The sequence below is a fragment of the Ranitomeya imitator genome, chromosome 8 (assembly GCF_032444005.1).
Source record: "Ranitomeya imitator isolate aRanImi1 chromosome 8, aRanImi1.pri, whole genome shotgun sequence".
NCBI classification, from domain to species: domain Eukaryota; kingdom Metazoa; phylum Chordata; class Amphibia; order Anura; family Dendrobatidae; genus Ranitomeya; species Ranitomeya imitator.
Genome location: NC_091289.1, coordinates 166,246,362 through 166,262,076, shown reverse-complemented (window position 1 = coordinate 166,262,076; position 15,715 = coordinate 166,246,362). Strand labels below are relative to the sequence as shown.

General features: G+C 44.5%; 1 protein-coding gene across 2 annotated transcripts in view; it reads left to right on the top strand.

Annotated features, from left to right (window-relative positions):
• Positions 1-2,246: 2,246 nt before the first annotated feature.
• The window catches only part of RASAL2 (RAS protein activator like 2), a 295,184-nt gene continuing 281,715 nt past the window's right edge, over positions 2,247-15,715 (top strand). The window contains exon 1 of one of the 2 annotated variants that reach the window (XM_069737777.1): positions 2,247-2,646. In XM_069737777.1, coding sequence (XP_069593878.1) covers positions 2,478-2,646 — 169 coding nt within the window. In that variant the 5' untranslated portion in view covers positions 2,247-2,477. The remainder of the gene's footprint in view (positions 2,647-15,715) is intronic. The other variant, XM_069737778.1, reaches the window with a different exon arrangement.

Sequence of the window (15,715 nt, the reverse complement as noted above, 5' to 3'; positions counted from 1 at the left end):
ACTCACAAACAACAGAGAGGAACACCGGAGAAGAAAAGGAAGGAAACCAATTAGGAGAGGATGAGATTTTGCACACAGACAAACAAACCTAGCAACAGTCACAGATTAACAATCCAAACGCCTCCACCAACAACCAACTACTCCACTCCTCACCAGGCAAGTACAAGACTGACACTGGCAATCCAGATTGCCAGAAGCCAGTATATATAGCAGAGGGGAGTGGTCAATACTGAACAGCTGAGATCATCAAAGCAGGAAAGCTTCAGAGACTCTAAGCTGAACAGTTTATCAGAGCCAATGCTTTACTGATGGATAATGATTACTGATGGTGATAAGTAATCGTGCTCGAATAAGGTGTTATCAGAGCATGCTTGTGTGCTAACTGAGTGTGATCGAAAAATTTGTTCGAGTCGTTGCGGCTGCATGTCTCATGGCTGTTTGACAGCCGCAACGCATGCAGGGATTACCTAACAGCCACGAGACATGCAGCCGCGGGAACTCAAACATATTTTTCGAGCACACCGAAGACACTCGGTTAGCACACGAGCATGTTTGGATAATGCCTTATTTGAGCACGATTGCTTATCAATAATCTTATGGACCCGTGGCTGTACAGCCGGCCCTGGGTCCTATTCTGGCCCCAATTATATTGAGGTCGGCTGACACAAAGTGAGGTTTTTATACTAGAGATAGGACTGTCCCGATCAGGTACACCTTGTCGGGGTGAGATGGCGTTTACGCTTTTTTGATCAAAATAGTGTTAACTAAGTCCCCTATGGTATTGCATGTATTATTTACTTACTGCAGGGTATTTGCTTTGTTTTTATTATAGGTTTTGTCTGTGATATCGCCACAGTGTGAACGTGCTCCTACACATTGCACATATACCAACTTATACTCCAGCTCATTTCATTGGCTTTGTATTATAGAGGTTCAAGTTCCCTAGGGAAACTAATTGGAAAAAAAAATATAACAATAACAATAAAACTTAACAGTGCTGTATTTTTTAACCGGAAAGTTATTATAATATAAGAAATACAAACAAAATAACGGTCTGAACTAATAAAATATTATAACTTTCATATATCATGCAATAAATGCCAAATTCAATAGCAAAAAAAATAATAATATAATAATAATAATAATAATAATAATAATAAAATTTCCCAGTGCTCCATTTTTAACCGGAAAGTTATTAAAATGTACAAAATATAAAAAATAACTGTCCAAACTAATGCAATATTATAACATTCATATATCATGAAACAAGTGCCAAATTCAATAGCAAAAAAAAGAAAATATTAATAATAATAATAATAATAATAATAATAAAATTTCCCAGTGCTCTATTTTTAACAGGAAAGTTATTAAAATGTACGATATATAAAAAAATAACTGTCCGAACTAATACAATATTATAACATTCTTATATCATGAAACAAGTGCCAAATTCAATAGCAAAAAAAAGAAAATATTAATAATAATAATAAAATTTCCCAGTGCTCTATTTTTAATAGGAAAGTTATTAAAATGTACGATATATAAAAAATAACTGTCCGAACTAATACAATATTATAACATTCATAGATCATGAAACAAGTGCCAAATTCGATAGCCAAAAAAAGAAAATAATAATAATAATAAAATTTCCCAGTGCTCTATTTTTAACAGGAAAGTTATTAAAATTTAAGAAATATAAAAAATAACTGTCCAAAGTAATACAATATTATAACATTCATATATAATGCAATAAACACCAAGTTCAATGGGCAAAAAAAAAAAGAAAATAAGAAGAAGAAGAAGAAGAAGAAATAATAATAAAATTTCCAAGTGCTCTATTTTTAACTGGAAAGTTAGTAAAATGTAAGACGTATAAAATAAAAACATATCTGGTATTGCCTACAACTGACTGAAGTAATAAAATATTATGACATGAATATTTCATTTAATAAAAAATATTAAAAAGAATGTATCTGGTCACTCCATCTTAAAAAATTGGGGCTAAAAAAGGTGAAAACGTGGGGAAAAAAATAATAAATAATAATAATAATAATAAATAAATAAATAATAATAATAAAAAAGCTAGCGCTCGAAGTAAAATTTGAAAGCGAAGCGGTGTTATACCCTACATACGCCACTAGGTGGCGCTTTCTGAAGCCATTATCGATGAGCTCGGTATTCCCGAGTGTCCCGATTGTTCCACGCGTTTCCAGCGCTGGCCCCGCCCCCTCCCGTGGATAGGCGGCCGGCTGCTCCGGTCTATCTCCCAGGGATGCCGCTGATGCCGCTCGGGGTTGGCACAGTGGAGACGCCGCCGCCGTCACCGTCGGACGGGCAGCAGCTGGCAGCGCAGAGCCCAGTGTCACACGGACAGCCTGTCAGCTAGAGGCGCCGGGAGCGCTGCCCCACGCACTGCCTGCTGCCCCAGCGAGGAAGCCGACGGGCGGCACCCGGAGCCGTCTCCCCGGGGGAGCAGGATGGATCTGTCTCCGGGAGGGGACTCGTTATCCAGCGGACATGACTTGTTCCACAGCTTCCAGGACTCCGAGGAGCCGGAGTCTCCGTGCACGGGGGCCGGCGGCGGGATGCTGGAGCGGATCCTGCTGGAGTCGGTGTGTCAGCAGCAGGGCTGGATGCGGGTGTACGGTAAGAGGCTGCCTGCCCTGGGCCCACGGTGGCCTCATCCGTAGAGCTGGGCTGCCCACACTGCCAGGGCTTATCCTCCTCTGGGGAACAGTTTATTATCTTTTTTTTTTTTTACAGAAATGTTCATATTTGGGGGTAAATTTTATTAAAAAATTCTTTAAAATGTTTCGCCGGCTGCAGAATGAGTAAACTAAGGGCCTGTCAGTGAGCTCAGCCTGACAAAGTAGCATCATTTGTATCTAACTTTCTCTGAGCTGATTTATGGCCACAGATCACATACAAGGGGGGAAAATGAGCCCGTGGAAGCAAAAAATGAATAAATAAAAATATATATATAATGGTCCACAAGGGTAGACTGCCCTTACATCATTGATATCAATGGAGTTATGACCAAAAAGACGCGTGTGACATTATCTCGTGTGGGGTGAGGGGCTCTGCCCACATTTTGCTGATATTTTTCGCTCTGATTTTTTAACACTTTGCCTGAAATAGCAGACAGGGCTGTGTGCTGGGACTTGTGGTTCCTTGTCATTTAATTTAACATCATGCTCGTCCTCTATAGACTCTGTCTTATAAGGGAGAACCATCTTTATAGTTTCATCTTGACTTGTTCGCCTCCGTTCTTAGCCCCCCATTATGGTGCATGTGCCCGGACCACCAGGAGTTGGAGCAGATCTCACCCAGAGAGACGCGTCACACTGAAATGTATCTGTCGTTTGTTTATTATTTATATATTTATTATTTTACTGTCCCGCCTGCTGTAAATCCTTCCATCGCCGCTCCTTATACTACGGAGAAGTTCTCCACGTTGGTTTTATTATTATTTATTATTGACTGTTCTGCAGACTCCTCTCCGCTTCCATCTTCATTTCCTATCGGATGGTTTTTCTTTTTATCTTAATTAAGACCATCCCCCGCACCCAGTGTTAGCAGAGAACACCCTTTTATTTCCTTTTGGCCGCACTTCTTATTGAGTGCATGTGTCTTGGCATTTCTATATTCCAGCAATTGTCCGAATTATTTTCTGAAAATAGCAGCAGATTTGCGGCTTTGGTAACGCCGACCGCTTGTATTTCCTCCAAAACCATCAAAGTGTGGCTTAAATTAGCTGCGAGCGCAGAAGGAGAAGAATGGGAATGGTGCAGAGACCTTGATGACAAGGTCACAGTAAGCCTTCAGTGATCTATGGGCGCGATGGGATAACTTTTTGGCTTCTTTTGTTTGGCATTTGATGGCAGATTTGGTGGGCTCACGCTCTTTACGGTACGATACGAGACTGTGCTTATTATCGGACGGCTGAGGATCGCTATTAGTCCAAGGTGTATTGTTACCTGTTTTCCGAGACACTAGAGCAGTGGTCCCCAACTCCAGGCCTCGAGGGCCGCCAACAGTGCAGGTTTTCAGGATTTCCTTAGTATTGCACAGGGGTTGGAATCATCACCTGTGCAGATGATCACATTACCACCGATGCAATACTAAAGAAATCCTGAAAACCTGCACTGTTGGCGAGGCCTGGAGTTTGGGACCCCTGCATTAGTGTTCAGGTGTATCTCTCTGATAGTTGCCACTGATTGTCTTTAGCGATGAGGTGTTATCTGAGCATGCTCAGGTGCTAACCGAGTGTCTTCAGAGTGCTCGAATGATATGTTTGAGTTCCCGCGGCTGCATGTCTTGTGGCTGTGCAACACCTGCAACACGTGGAGGGATTGTCTAACACAGACAATCCCTGGATGTGTTGTGGTTGTCGAACAGCCACGAGCCATGCAGCTGCGGGAACTCGAGCATATTATTCGAGCACTCTGAAGACACTCGGTTAGCACCTGAGCATGCGCAGATAACACCTTATCTGAGTACGTTCGCTCATTAATTGTCTCCTTGTAGGACGGCCATACACAGTATATTCTTGGTACATTGATTGGACTTGGCGTCATGTTCTTAGAACACCTGAATAAATACCTTTTAAAGGACACGTAAGAAAGAAAATTTATAATGACCGCTCTTGGTTTGGAATTTATAGATTGAAAGCCCGGCTCATTCTGGGCTTAGGTGTCTTCATAAAACCAACCTTCTGCTCCTCTGTAGATAAGGAAGAGTATAGAAAGATGATTTCATGATCAGATGGTAAAGAGGTTAATTTGTTCCTATGGAAAGGCATAGGTCTGTACTGGAGCAGTATACACACTCTGGTATGTGTGAGATCGGTAGTTAGCACTGTAGCTTTGCAAATCCGGGTTCCACTGGTGGTCCACATAGAAGAGGGTCTCCCTGTGCAAGACCAATATATGGGCCATTGCAGTCCAATATCTCATCATAAGGCACAATTCCACCCGCTTTGGAGGTAGAAATGGGCCCGTGGTTGCACCAATGATATGTCCGCCCCTGCTGGGTTCATATCCAACCAAGGACAACGTCTGCAAGGAGTTTGTATGTTCTCCCCGTGTTTGTGTGGGTTTCCTCCGGATTCTCCATTTTCCTCCCACATTCCAAAGACATACTGCTAGGGAATGTAGACTGTGAGCCCCAATGGGGACAGTGACGATAATGTCTGTGAAGCGAGTAAAAAGAATACTGCAAGAAGTTACAACTAAAGATATTCAGAAAGAAATAAAATTTTTTTATGATTTCATGTTCTATGATTTTCGGTGCGTCGTGCTCCAGGGTTATTGCTTTACAAATAAATGACGTTTCTTTGAGATATTTCAGATAATTTAATAATCTAGCTCTCAGTTTATTCCAGATAAAAGGAAATATTTCTGTCACCTGCAGGGTTGTTCCGAGCTCGCCTCCTGCTGCGTTCACTGTTCTTATCGGTCTCCAGAGCCGCCATTATCAATATATTGTTTAATATCCCTGAGTAAATGTTGTGGAAGGCTTCTCTGCTGCAGATCACATGTTACATGATGGTGAACTCTGATCCTTATTGTAAATATATCCTCCCGGGTAAACTTTACGTTCGCCTATTGTCTGTCTCTCGGTGGGTGGGTCGCACTATTAATGATAGAGTAATTCAGATACCAAGGCTGAGATTATAAAGGTGATCTAGAATACAGGCGCAGTCATACGGGAGCAGCGCGCTTCAAAGCTGCGGGGTCCTCAGGACCTGGACCCCGACCAATCGGCAGCAGCCTCTAGGACATATTGAAAAATAATTATCATATGAAATGATAGATGCCCTTTTGGCCACATTCAGTATGAATATAAATCCTGATGTAAAATACTGACCAGATACTCAGTGTGAACGTTGCCTTAAAATGAACAGCTTGGTTCTTTACTAAACAATTGGTTATTCATTAATTACAAAAAAGGAAAGGGAACTATTGAGTTTGTATGAATTACCCCGTCCTCTTCTGTAGAAGCGATTTGTCCACCCATGAGTCATCTCCGAGTCATAGCCACTGTTAATGAGGAGCGGCCAAAACCTTAGTCGGACCTCTGCTTAGCCAGCGTGGTGACAAGTGAGCCTGAGACTTTATTCACACATCAGAATTTTTCATCAGGAGTGTCTCCTAAGGCTATGTTCACACGCTGCGGATTTTGCTGCGGATCCGCAGCGGTTTCCCATGCGTTTACAGTACAATGTAAACCTATGGGAAACGCAATCCGCTGTACACATGCTGCAAAAAAAAACGCTCAGATACGCAGCGGTTTACATTCCGCAGCATGTCAATTCTTTGTGCGGAATCCGCAGCAGTTTTACACCTGTTCCATAATAGAAAACTGCAGGTGTAAAACCGCAGTGGAATCCGCACAAAAACTGCAGTAAATCCGCAGGACAAACGCAGTGTTTTTGCCCTGCAGATTTATCAAATCCGCTGCGGAAAAATCCGTGTGCACATACCCTCAAAGGCAGGTGTCAATCTATCAGTTATACTTTTCCTCTATTTGTTCCACTCCTGGTTTTGTTTACAAATACTGATGTAAAATACTGACCGAATACTGAGCATGTGAATAAGGGAGTAGTCAGACGGATAGCAGACATTGATCACATCACAATTTCCCGGACTGGCCGGCGGCTGTAGTGACCGCTTATATTTCTATGCAACTGTCAGGAAAGCCACCGGCCAGTCCAAGCTTTGTGGTATGATCATCATCCGTGTTATACGACCATCTGACTGCGGCCTAAGCCCTAGAATGGTGCTGGTTACAGGTAGATCATCGGCTTTAGGCTACAGTCACACCGTCAGTATTTGGTCAGTGGTTTACATCAGTATTTGTAAGCCAAAACCAGCAGTGGGTGATAAATCCAGAAGTGGTGCATATGTTTCTATTCTCCTTCTCCTCTGATTGTTCCACTCCTGGTTTTGGCTTATAAATACTGATGTAAAATACTGACCAGATGCTGAACGTGTGATTGTGGCCTTATTAGAAATCTCGCGGTAGGCTTTGTTGCAGCTGGGCTGCAGCCGACGTTTCACCTGTGCATTGCAAAAGATGAAAGTCCACAGCAAAAGAAATGGACATATCGTAGCAGTCAGATTCCTCTGCTGATTTTTTTTAATTTATTTATTTTTTTAGAGATTCATGGATTACATTTCGTAAAACCTGGTAGTGTAAAATGCAGCAGATCTTCCGTCTGAAAATTTGGATTGAAAAATCTGCTCCGTATCTGAGCCATGTAAACTAGTGATGAGCGAATCTTCTCAGATAAGGTGTTATCTGAGCATGCTCGGATGCTAACAGAGTGTCTTTGGCTTGCTTGAAAAATATGTTCAGTTTCCTACTGCTGCTGTTCGACAGCCGCAACACATGCAGGGTTTACCTGTTTGTTAGACAATCCCTGCATGTGTTGCAGCTGTCAAATAGCCGAGAGACATGCAGCCGCGGTGACTCTAACATAGTATTCGGGCACACCGAAGACACTCGGTTAGCACCTGAGCATGCTCAGATAACACCTTATCTCAGCACGTTCGTTCATCATTACTGTAAATGCATCATTTAAGTGGCTGTGCTAGAAAAAAAGAAAAGAAAAGTAGAGCCATCCTTTTCTACTGGGCTCTGTCTGGTATTTCACCTTTTTTTTTTCATTTAAGTAATGTTTCCGAGTTGGATAACCGCTGCAATAAATAACAATGTTGGAAGCTCCAGCAGGTTCTCTTTTACAGCTGTGCTATTTTCCATCTGTATAGAGATGTCGGTGCGCTGCCCTTTACACCTCTGTTCTCCATCACATCCAGTCCACCATGCTCAGCTGCACAGAAAGCTCTCCTGTGGTTTCATGGTGTATTATGTCACTCTCGATGACAACTTCGGCAGCAGAGAAAGACTGTCAGGTCAGCAGTGCTGGGTAATGGATGGCCACAGCACACAGCTGGTTAATAACCCTGCCCAGCCGAGCTTTATGACAGCTTGTCTCAGGCAGGGACATGACTGTTTGCACAATGAAGTCAGTGGCTGGAGAAGACTATGTAAAACATAACCAAATGCAGGCAAATCCTCCCTGACAGAAGGCATTGCGAACAACACTCTCACCAGTGATGAGCGAGCATGCTCAAATAAGGTGTTATCTGAGCATGCTCCAGTGCTAACCGAGTGTCTTCGGCGTGCTTGAATAATATGTTCGAGTCCCCGCGGCTGCATGTCATGGCTGTTCGACAGCAGCAACACAGCTGTGCCAGTAACGGCACTGGCAACGTAAGTGCGCATAAGTGCTTTACTGGTGCAAATGTGCTGCTTGAGATGGGATTCTTAGTGGACATCCCCTTTAAAGACATTGCGGAACAGTTTTTTTTTGTTTGTTTCCCCCCCCCCCCCCCCTTTATAGACTTCTATGGATTTTTTTCCCCCCCTTTATAGACTTCTATGGAGAGCTTGACAGAAGGGATGTAAATAACAGTTGGGGTTTTGCATGCAGAATCAGCTTTTCTGTACTAAAAAATGCATCAAAAGCTTCAAATCCACACAAAAAATGCATCAAATAAGGGAAACTCGGCAAAAACACAATAATCGGAGATTACCGTATGTAATTTGTTGTGTAGACCTGCAGAAAAAAACCGCAGCATTTACGCTACATGTGAACATGGCCTTAGCGTGCCTCCGTTCAATAAGTGGTACCATGATAAAATGTATACTGGGGCTCCTTTCTGGACGTGGACACTGGATAGCTGGCCACTGGTTTTGGCACTGAATTCTCTCCTATAGTTTGTGAAGGGGAATAAGCTCTAGATGTCTTTACTGTTGGAGATTTCTGTATCCTCTAGTTAGAGGATAACTTGCTGAGATCCCTAGTAACCCCCAAAACAGGGTTCTGCAGCCTCGTCCTGTTTCCGCCAGCCCCATAGACAGTAAATGGAGCAGAGGATGGAACATCTCCACCTCCACTGCATTTGGGAAGGGGCTGCAGAGCCCTGTCCTCGGGAGCTCCAGAACTCTGATATTGGGATCGCTTTGGGTCCCAGCCGTTATCCTTTATATATGGGATCTCTTCTTTTGGGGGGGGGGGATTAACCCCTTTGTTATCGATGACTATGAACAGTACCAGCATTCTGTCCATCGCAGACCCAAAGTTGACCCCTTGTTGACTGTCCCCATCTCCGCCAGCTGGCATCCTTCCACCAGCGGATTTCAGCGAGACGTTCATTGAGATCTGATAATGAATCCTAGTATCTGTGGGGAGATTACTGGCTCTTCTGCACAATGGTTCACAAGCTTCTCTTGTTTAATCTGTCCATTTTGGTGAAATTTCCATTTTTCATATCTTTCCAGTTTCACTAGGACGTTACAATCTCCGCATCCCAGGCGTGATTTGTCTTAGACATCGTAGAAGAAGCGATGGTTACTATAGAAACACTACTGAAAAGCGGCACCAGATTGCATGTGTGGTTTGTAAAACAGTCCTATTTGCGTATCCCTCTATGTGATGCCGTTACCCTGTGCCGTCCATGGGGTCATTTTAAGTCACTACCCTAGCCCGGGGAATGAATGGGGCTCTGTATGTAGATTATGCTGGAGTCTGCGGTGTGCATTCCTGAGGAGCAGGCCGGGGTCGTGCGCGGGAGGAGCAGGCCGGGGTCGTGCGCGGGAGTGGCAGGCCGGGGCCGTGCGAGGGAGGAGCAGGCCGGGGTCGTGCGCGGGAGGAGCAGGCCGGGGTCGTGCGCGGGAGGAGCAGGCCGGGGTCGTGCGCGGGAGGGGCAGGCCGGGGTCGTGCGCGGGAGGGGCAGGCCGGGGTCGTGCGCGGGAGGGGCAGGCCGGGGTCGTGCGCGGGAGGGGCAGGCCGGGGTCGTGCGCGGGAGGGGCAGGCCGGGGTCGTGCGCGGGAGGGGCAGGCCGGGGTCGTGCGCGGGAGGAGCAGGCCGGGGTCGTGCGCGGGAGGGGCAGGCCGGGGTCGTGCGCGGGAGGGGCAGGCCGGGGTCGTGCGCGGATTCCTAGTAGTGTCTACAAAACAAAAGCTGTTCTGTAGACTAGGCTCCTTGGACGTTATCATTTCAGTGGGTGGTCTGTCTTGACATAACTTGTCAAGTTGGTGTTACCTGTTTATCACCTATCCATAGATAATGTGCTGATCCCCACGAATCCTAAGAGCGGGTTTCTGCAGTGCCCCTTTTCATGGAATGATGGTCACACCACTGCTCCAGTCATTGTTTATTGGACTGCCGGACATGGCTGAACACTGTATTCAGCTATCCCTGACAGTGCAATAGACAATGAACAAGGTCTTTCCATTCTCTCAGGATTTTTCTTTACCCCATTTTCGGGATCAGTGGTTCCCCCCAGCGGTTAGCAATTTTTCAGGTATCCTGAAGATAGATGATAACCTGCTGAGTTGGGAATAGCCCCATAATGAGTATACATAAAGTCCTCCCTCCAGAACGCTGATTCGCACTACTTACCCCTCGTCCGTTCAGGACACACGTCTTTTTGTGATCTTTCTATCATGTTATTAATCCATAGAAAAACTGTTATGTTTTTTTCTTCTCCAGTGTAGTTTTGTATCTAAAGATATATCGTTTTCTCTCACCTTTTCAGGTTTGAGGCTACAGAACAATCCATTTTTGGGAGCTATGAAATGGCCATTTCGATTAGTAGTCATGACAAGTAAGGTTTCCATGGCAACTGGAAATGACAGTTTTGCGAGTAAGAATAGAAGTCGGCAGCGGATTTTATATATTTTAATTATAAATTAGTTTCATAATTCTTCTGCCTTTATCTTAGAATCATCGTTATTGAAGTGTTACATTGAGAAGAAACGGTCAGTTTGTCACATTTAGAAATCTGTCAAACAGGAATATTCCGTTTTTTTTTTCTCAATTGTATTCATAGATTCTTGGATGGTATTGCGCGGCAGGAAGGTGCAGTACCCGAAACAGCCACTACAGGTGGTATGGCGCTGTGACTGGAACCGGAGGGCGGCATCGGTACGATGGCTCAGTGGTTAGCACTGTTGCTTTGTAATGTTGGGGACAACGTCTACAAGAAGTTTGTATGACTTTCCCCTCTCCAGTCCATCCTTAATGCGGCAGCCAGGGTCGTCCATCTGGCTAATCGTTACTCGGACGCGTCCGCTCTTCGCCAGTCGTTACACTGGCTGCCCATTCATTACAGGATACAATTCAAAGTACTTGTTCTCACCCACAAAGCTCTCCACAGTGCGGCACCCCCATACATCTCCCTCCTTTCTGTCTATCGGCCTAACCGACCGCTGCGCTCTGCAAATGACTTTCGACAGACCTCTGCACTAACCCGTACCTCCCACTCCCGACTCCTAGACTTCTCCCGTGCTGCGCCAATCCTCTGGAATGCTCTACCCCAAGATATTAGGACCATCCACAATTTGCATAGTTTTAGGCGCTCGCTCAAAAGACATTTGTTCAGAGCGGCCTATCATGTTCACTAATCAAAGTCATTTCATGTGTGTGTGTGTGTGTGTGGCCCATTCACTATCTCCATCTATCCCCCACCCCCTGAAGATGGCTGGACCATCATTGTAAATACATAATTGTAAATACACACCTGTACTTTGTATCTCCCCCACCTCATTGTAGATTGTAAGCTCTCACGAGCAGGGTCGTCTTATTTCGCTTTAATTATTGTATTGTTAACGTTGTTACTGTTTGTGTTTGAAACTGCTAAACTGTAAAGCGCTGCGGAATATGTTGGCACTATATACATAAAGATTATTATTATGTTGTCCCGTGTTTGCGTGACTTTCCTTTCCTCCGGGCTCTCCGTTTTCCTCCCACACTCCAAAGTCATACTGATAGGGAATCTAGATTGTGAGTCCAAATGGGGACAGTGATGATAATGTGTGTAAAGCGCTGCGGAATATGATGGTGCTAAATAAGCAAAGCAGAATAAATAGATGTCAGGCGACTACATGCACCAGGTATTGTCAGAGCTTCATCAGAAATGGCCTGCAATGAAGGACAAATGGAGAAAAAAAAAAAAGACATGAAGCTGATGTGGCTGCGCTTAAGAAAGCTTCTTGTCTTCTTCCTCTGTCCTTCACTGCAATCCGTTTCTGAGTATACATAGATTGCCTATCCAGTAAATTCCTTCATTTGCGTCAAGGAGTGTGCAGTTCTCAATATTTATTGCATTCGGTGGGGGAACCCTGCTTTGCAATTTCCTTGGGTGGTGCAAGTATAACTCCCAAGCAGCAAGCTCGCTGTCTTAGGGTCGTATTTGACACAGAACTTCGCTTTATTCTCCACATCCAATCGCTCATTCTCTTGTCACCTGCACCTTAAGAACATCTCACCTTTTCTTACCTTTGAAACTGCAAAAACTCTTACTGCCACTCTTATTCACTCTCGTCTTTACTACTGCATATCTGTACTGATCAGTCTCCTTCTGACCAAACCCTCTCCTCTCTCATCCATCCTGGATATGGCATTCTTTGTATCAGGCCGCTTCACCGACACCTCTACCCTGTGCCAGTCATTGCACTGGTTACCCATTCTCTATAGAATACAATACAAACTCCTCTCTCACCCACAAAGCCCTCCACAGTTCTGCACCGCCCTAAATCTCATCCCTCATTTTTGTCTATCACCCTTGCCGTGCCCTCCATTCAACAATTCATCTAAGACTAACATCCACCATTATCCGAATCTGGCCCCTCCGTCTCCAAGACTTCTTTCATGCTGCTGCAGTTTTCTGGAATGCACTACCCCAAACGATCCGACTAATATCTAGCACTTATCGTGCTTTAAAAACTTAGCACCTCAACTCACTAACCTAAATGTTCCCTCCTCAATGTTAATCATAATCTGCTCCCTCCTATTCATCTGTCTCCACATCGTCACAGCACTCAGACAGATCCTGGCTGATGACCGGATCAGGCAGCTTAATATGAAAACCCTTATTTATCATAATGATGGCTGGACCCTACATAGCAGCATGTTCTACCCATTGTGTACCCCTATAGATTGTAAGCTTGCGAGAAGGACCCTCGCTCCTTCTGTAACTGTTGAAATGTGTTATATGGTAATGTTTCTATTGTCTGTACATGTCCCTGCTTAATTGTAAAACGCTGCAAAATATTTTGGGGATATATAAATAAAAATTATTATTATTATTGTGCACCCATCCAGCAGGCGTGCCGTTCATGTACGTGCACCAAGTAACGTTCCTGCCACTCAGTGACTTTGCTGTGTGTTAGCTGCATTAAGCAAGAACGGACTAGTTCCCTTCAATAATGGTGAAGTAGGAGAGGGTTAAAATCCACCCTGCCAGAGGTCCAGAAGATGAGCAGGAGACGGGAAAGGTGGAAATGTAGTTTACTGCTCGACGGACGCGTTCCGAAGTGGCGCCCATTAGGCCGGTATGCATCACCAAACTTTTTCTTTAAAGGTGTAAAAAAACATAGCAGCCTATACTTTCCTATACAGAGGACCACCGCAAAAGACCATAAATAGTGCAGTATACTCCTTTTTTGACACCTTCCATAGGAGGCATACGACTGGAAGGCTCAAATGAATCCGGATTTTAGTTTTTTTTTACTGATGCTTCTTATACATTATATTATTTCTAGGTATATGTCAATTTGTTCTCCTTTACAAAAAAAAATAAAAACTGTCTCCATAGTTCCACCTGATGAAGGTAGCAAGTCTATAAGTCTATGTTCAACCCTTTGGAAGGAATTTGTGAGTTTTTTTTTGCCATTTATTGTGATAGAAGAATAATCTAGAGCAAGATAGTGTGATTCCAGGGATGTGTCACTTACCAGGCTGTGTTGTCGTTTCAATACATTAGGTGTTTTCTCAGCACGAGATTATCACTGCCTGACTAGATCTCACGTGCAGGCAAGTCAGGCTGATCTGTGTAACTCCGCCCCCCCACCAGTGATTGGCAGGTTGCTGGCAGTTTACAGTGTACACGTGAATTTGCCAATCAGTGGTGTGGGCATGGTTAGACAGGGCTCAACATTCTTGAACCCTGCTACATTCATTACACCACAGCTAGAAAACAAAAAAAAGGCAGTCCACTAAGTGATACATCACTGGAATCAGGGTCTCTGCTCCTACATCATTTTGATCTCCGATTACATAGCAAAAGCTTGCCTTTAAGTAGCCTAATAATAAAGGTGCAGATAGTGGTGGAGAGCTAATTTGCATACCGTTTTCACATAATCCTATGCCAACTGGCAGTCTCCAAAAGGTGAAACCTTACCCCCAAAACCTTATTAGATAGAAAAACATCCCTAATGTGTGTCAGGTTGTTTTAATCAGCAGAGTAGTATATAAGGGTGTGCTGTCTTTCTGTACGCGGTTATGCCCTTTAATGTTTAGCTTGGCATCAGACCCCATGTATCAGCGATCGGCGGTGCTCTTATTACTTCGCCGTGCACAGGAACGTTCCCACAGTTGGAGCAGCGTAATAGTTTCCAGCCAGCAGTGTGGGCAGCTTCCAAATCTTTCTTTGTGGAGTGTGAGGAGTGGGAGCCGGCTTGCATTGAATCAGGGCGGTCATGCTTTTTTTGCCCCCTTGTCAACCCTTGCTGAGTTTTTATTTCCAAATCTCTCGCCTTTTACCTCATTGTATGAAACAGCGATTGGCATCCTCTGCATTATCGCTGCCGGCTCAAAGGGCTCCAGAGTAAAAATAATTTTTTTTTTTTTTTTCCCTTCTGCCATATCCTGTCGTCTATCGGAGGCTATTTATGTTCCCGGTGGAATGTGAATCACACAGCGCTCACGTTATGCCGTGTCATGTGGTGTATAGAAAGAGAAAAATCTGCAGGGGCTCGGGGTGGAGGATTGAAAATGATTTAATGTAAAGATCTTATAACTATTTTATTAGGAATTATGAGCAGTTATCTGATACATTGGTGTTGTCCAATTCAATCGTCTGGCGACGTGGGCTTATCCGTGAGATCCAACATGTTCATACCCGACTGCCAATTGGAGACCACAGTATATAGTTTTATGGGCTTGTCTTCAAACTGCAAATTTCTAATATCAAGGCATCCATGAATACATTTTTACACTGGCTTCCTTTATGCTTTTGGATGAGTTAATGCCAAACATATAGGGGTTTTAACACAGAGCTGTGGAGTCTGAGTTGGAGCCCATTTTGGTGGAGTCGGTGTCATGGAAATTGAGGAGTCGGAGGTTTGGCTTACCAACTCTACAGCCCTGGTTGTCTACTACTTGGACAACATACTCTGAATCCTTGTATTTCCTTCCCCGCTCCCCCCCAAGTAAAATAATGACACTTATACTCACCTCCGGTGTCTGCATTGGCTCTGCCGGGGCTTTTATGACATTATTATGTCACGCAATCCTTGTGGCCAACCAGCTCTGGCTTCTCTCCTTTCTTACAAACGTAACTGACATTCAGAATTCAGATGAAGTGAGAGCTGCGTCTTCTCTCTCACTTTTTCCAGATGTCTTCATTTGTCTGAAAGAGAGGAGATTGAAGCCAGCGCTGATTTGCTGCACTGATCGTGATGCGAGCCCAGTAAGAGCCAGGGCCGATGGGCCGCACTGATCGCGATGCGAGCCCAGGAAGAGCCAGTGCCGATAGGCCGCACTGATCGTGATGCGAGCCCAGTAAGAGCCAGTGCCGATAGGCCGCACTGATCGTGATGCGAGCCCAGTAAGAGCCAGGGCCGATAGGCCGCACTGATCGCG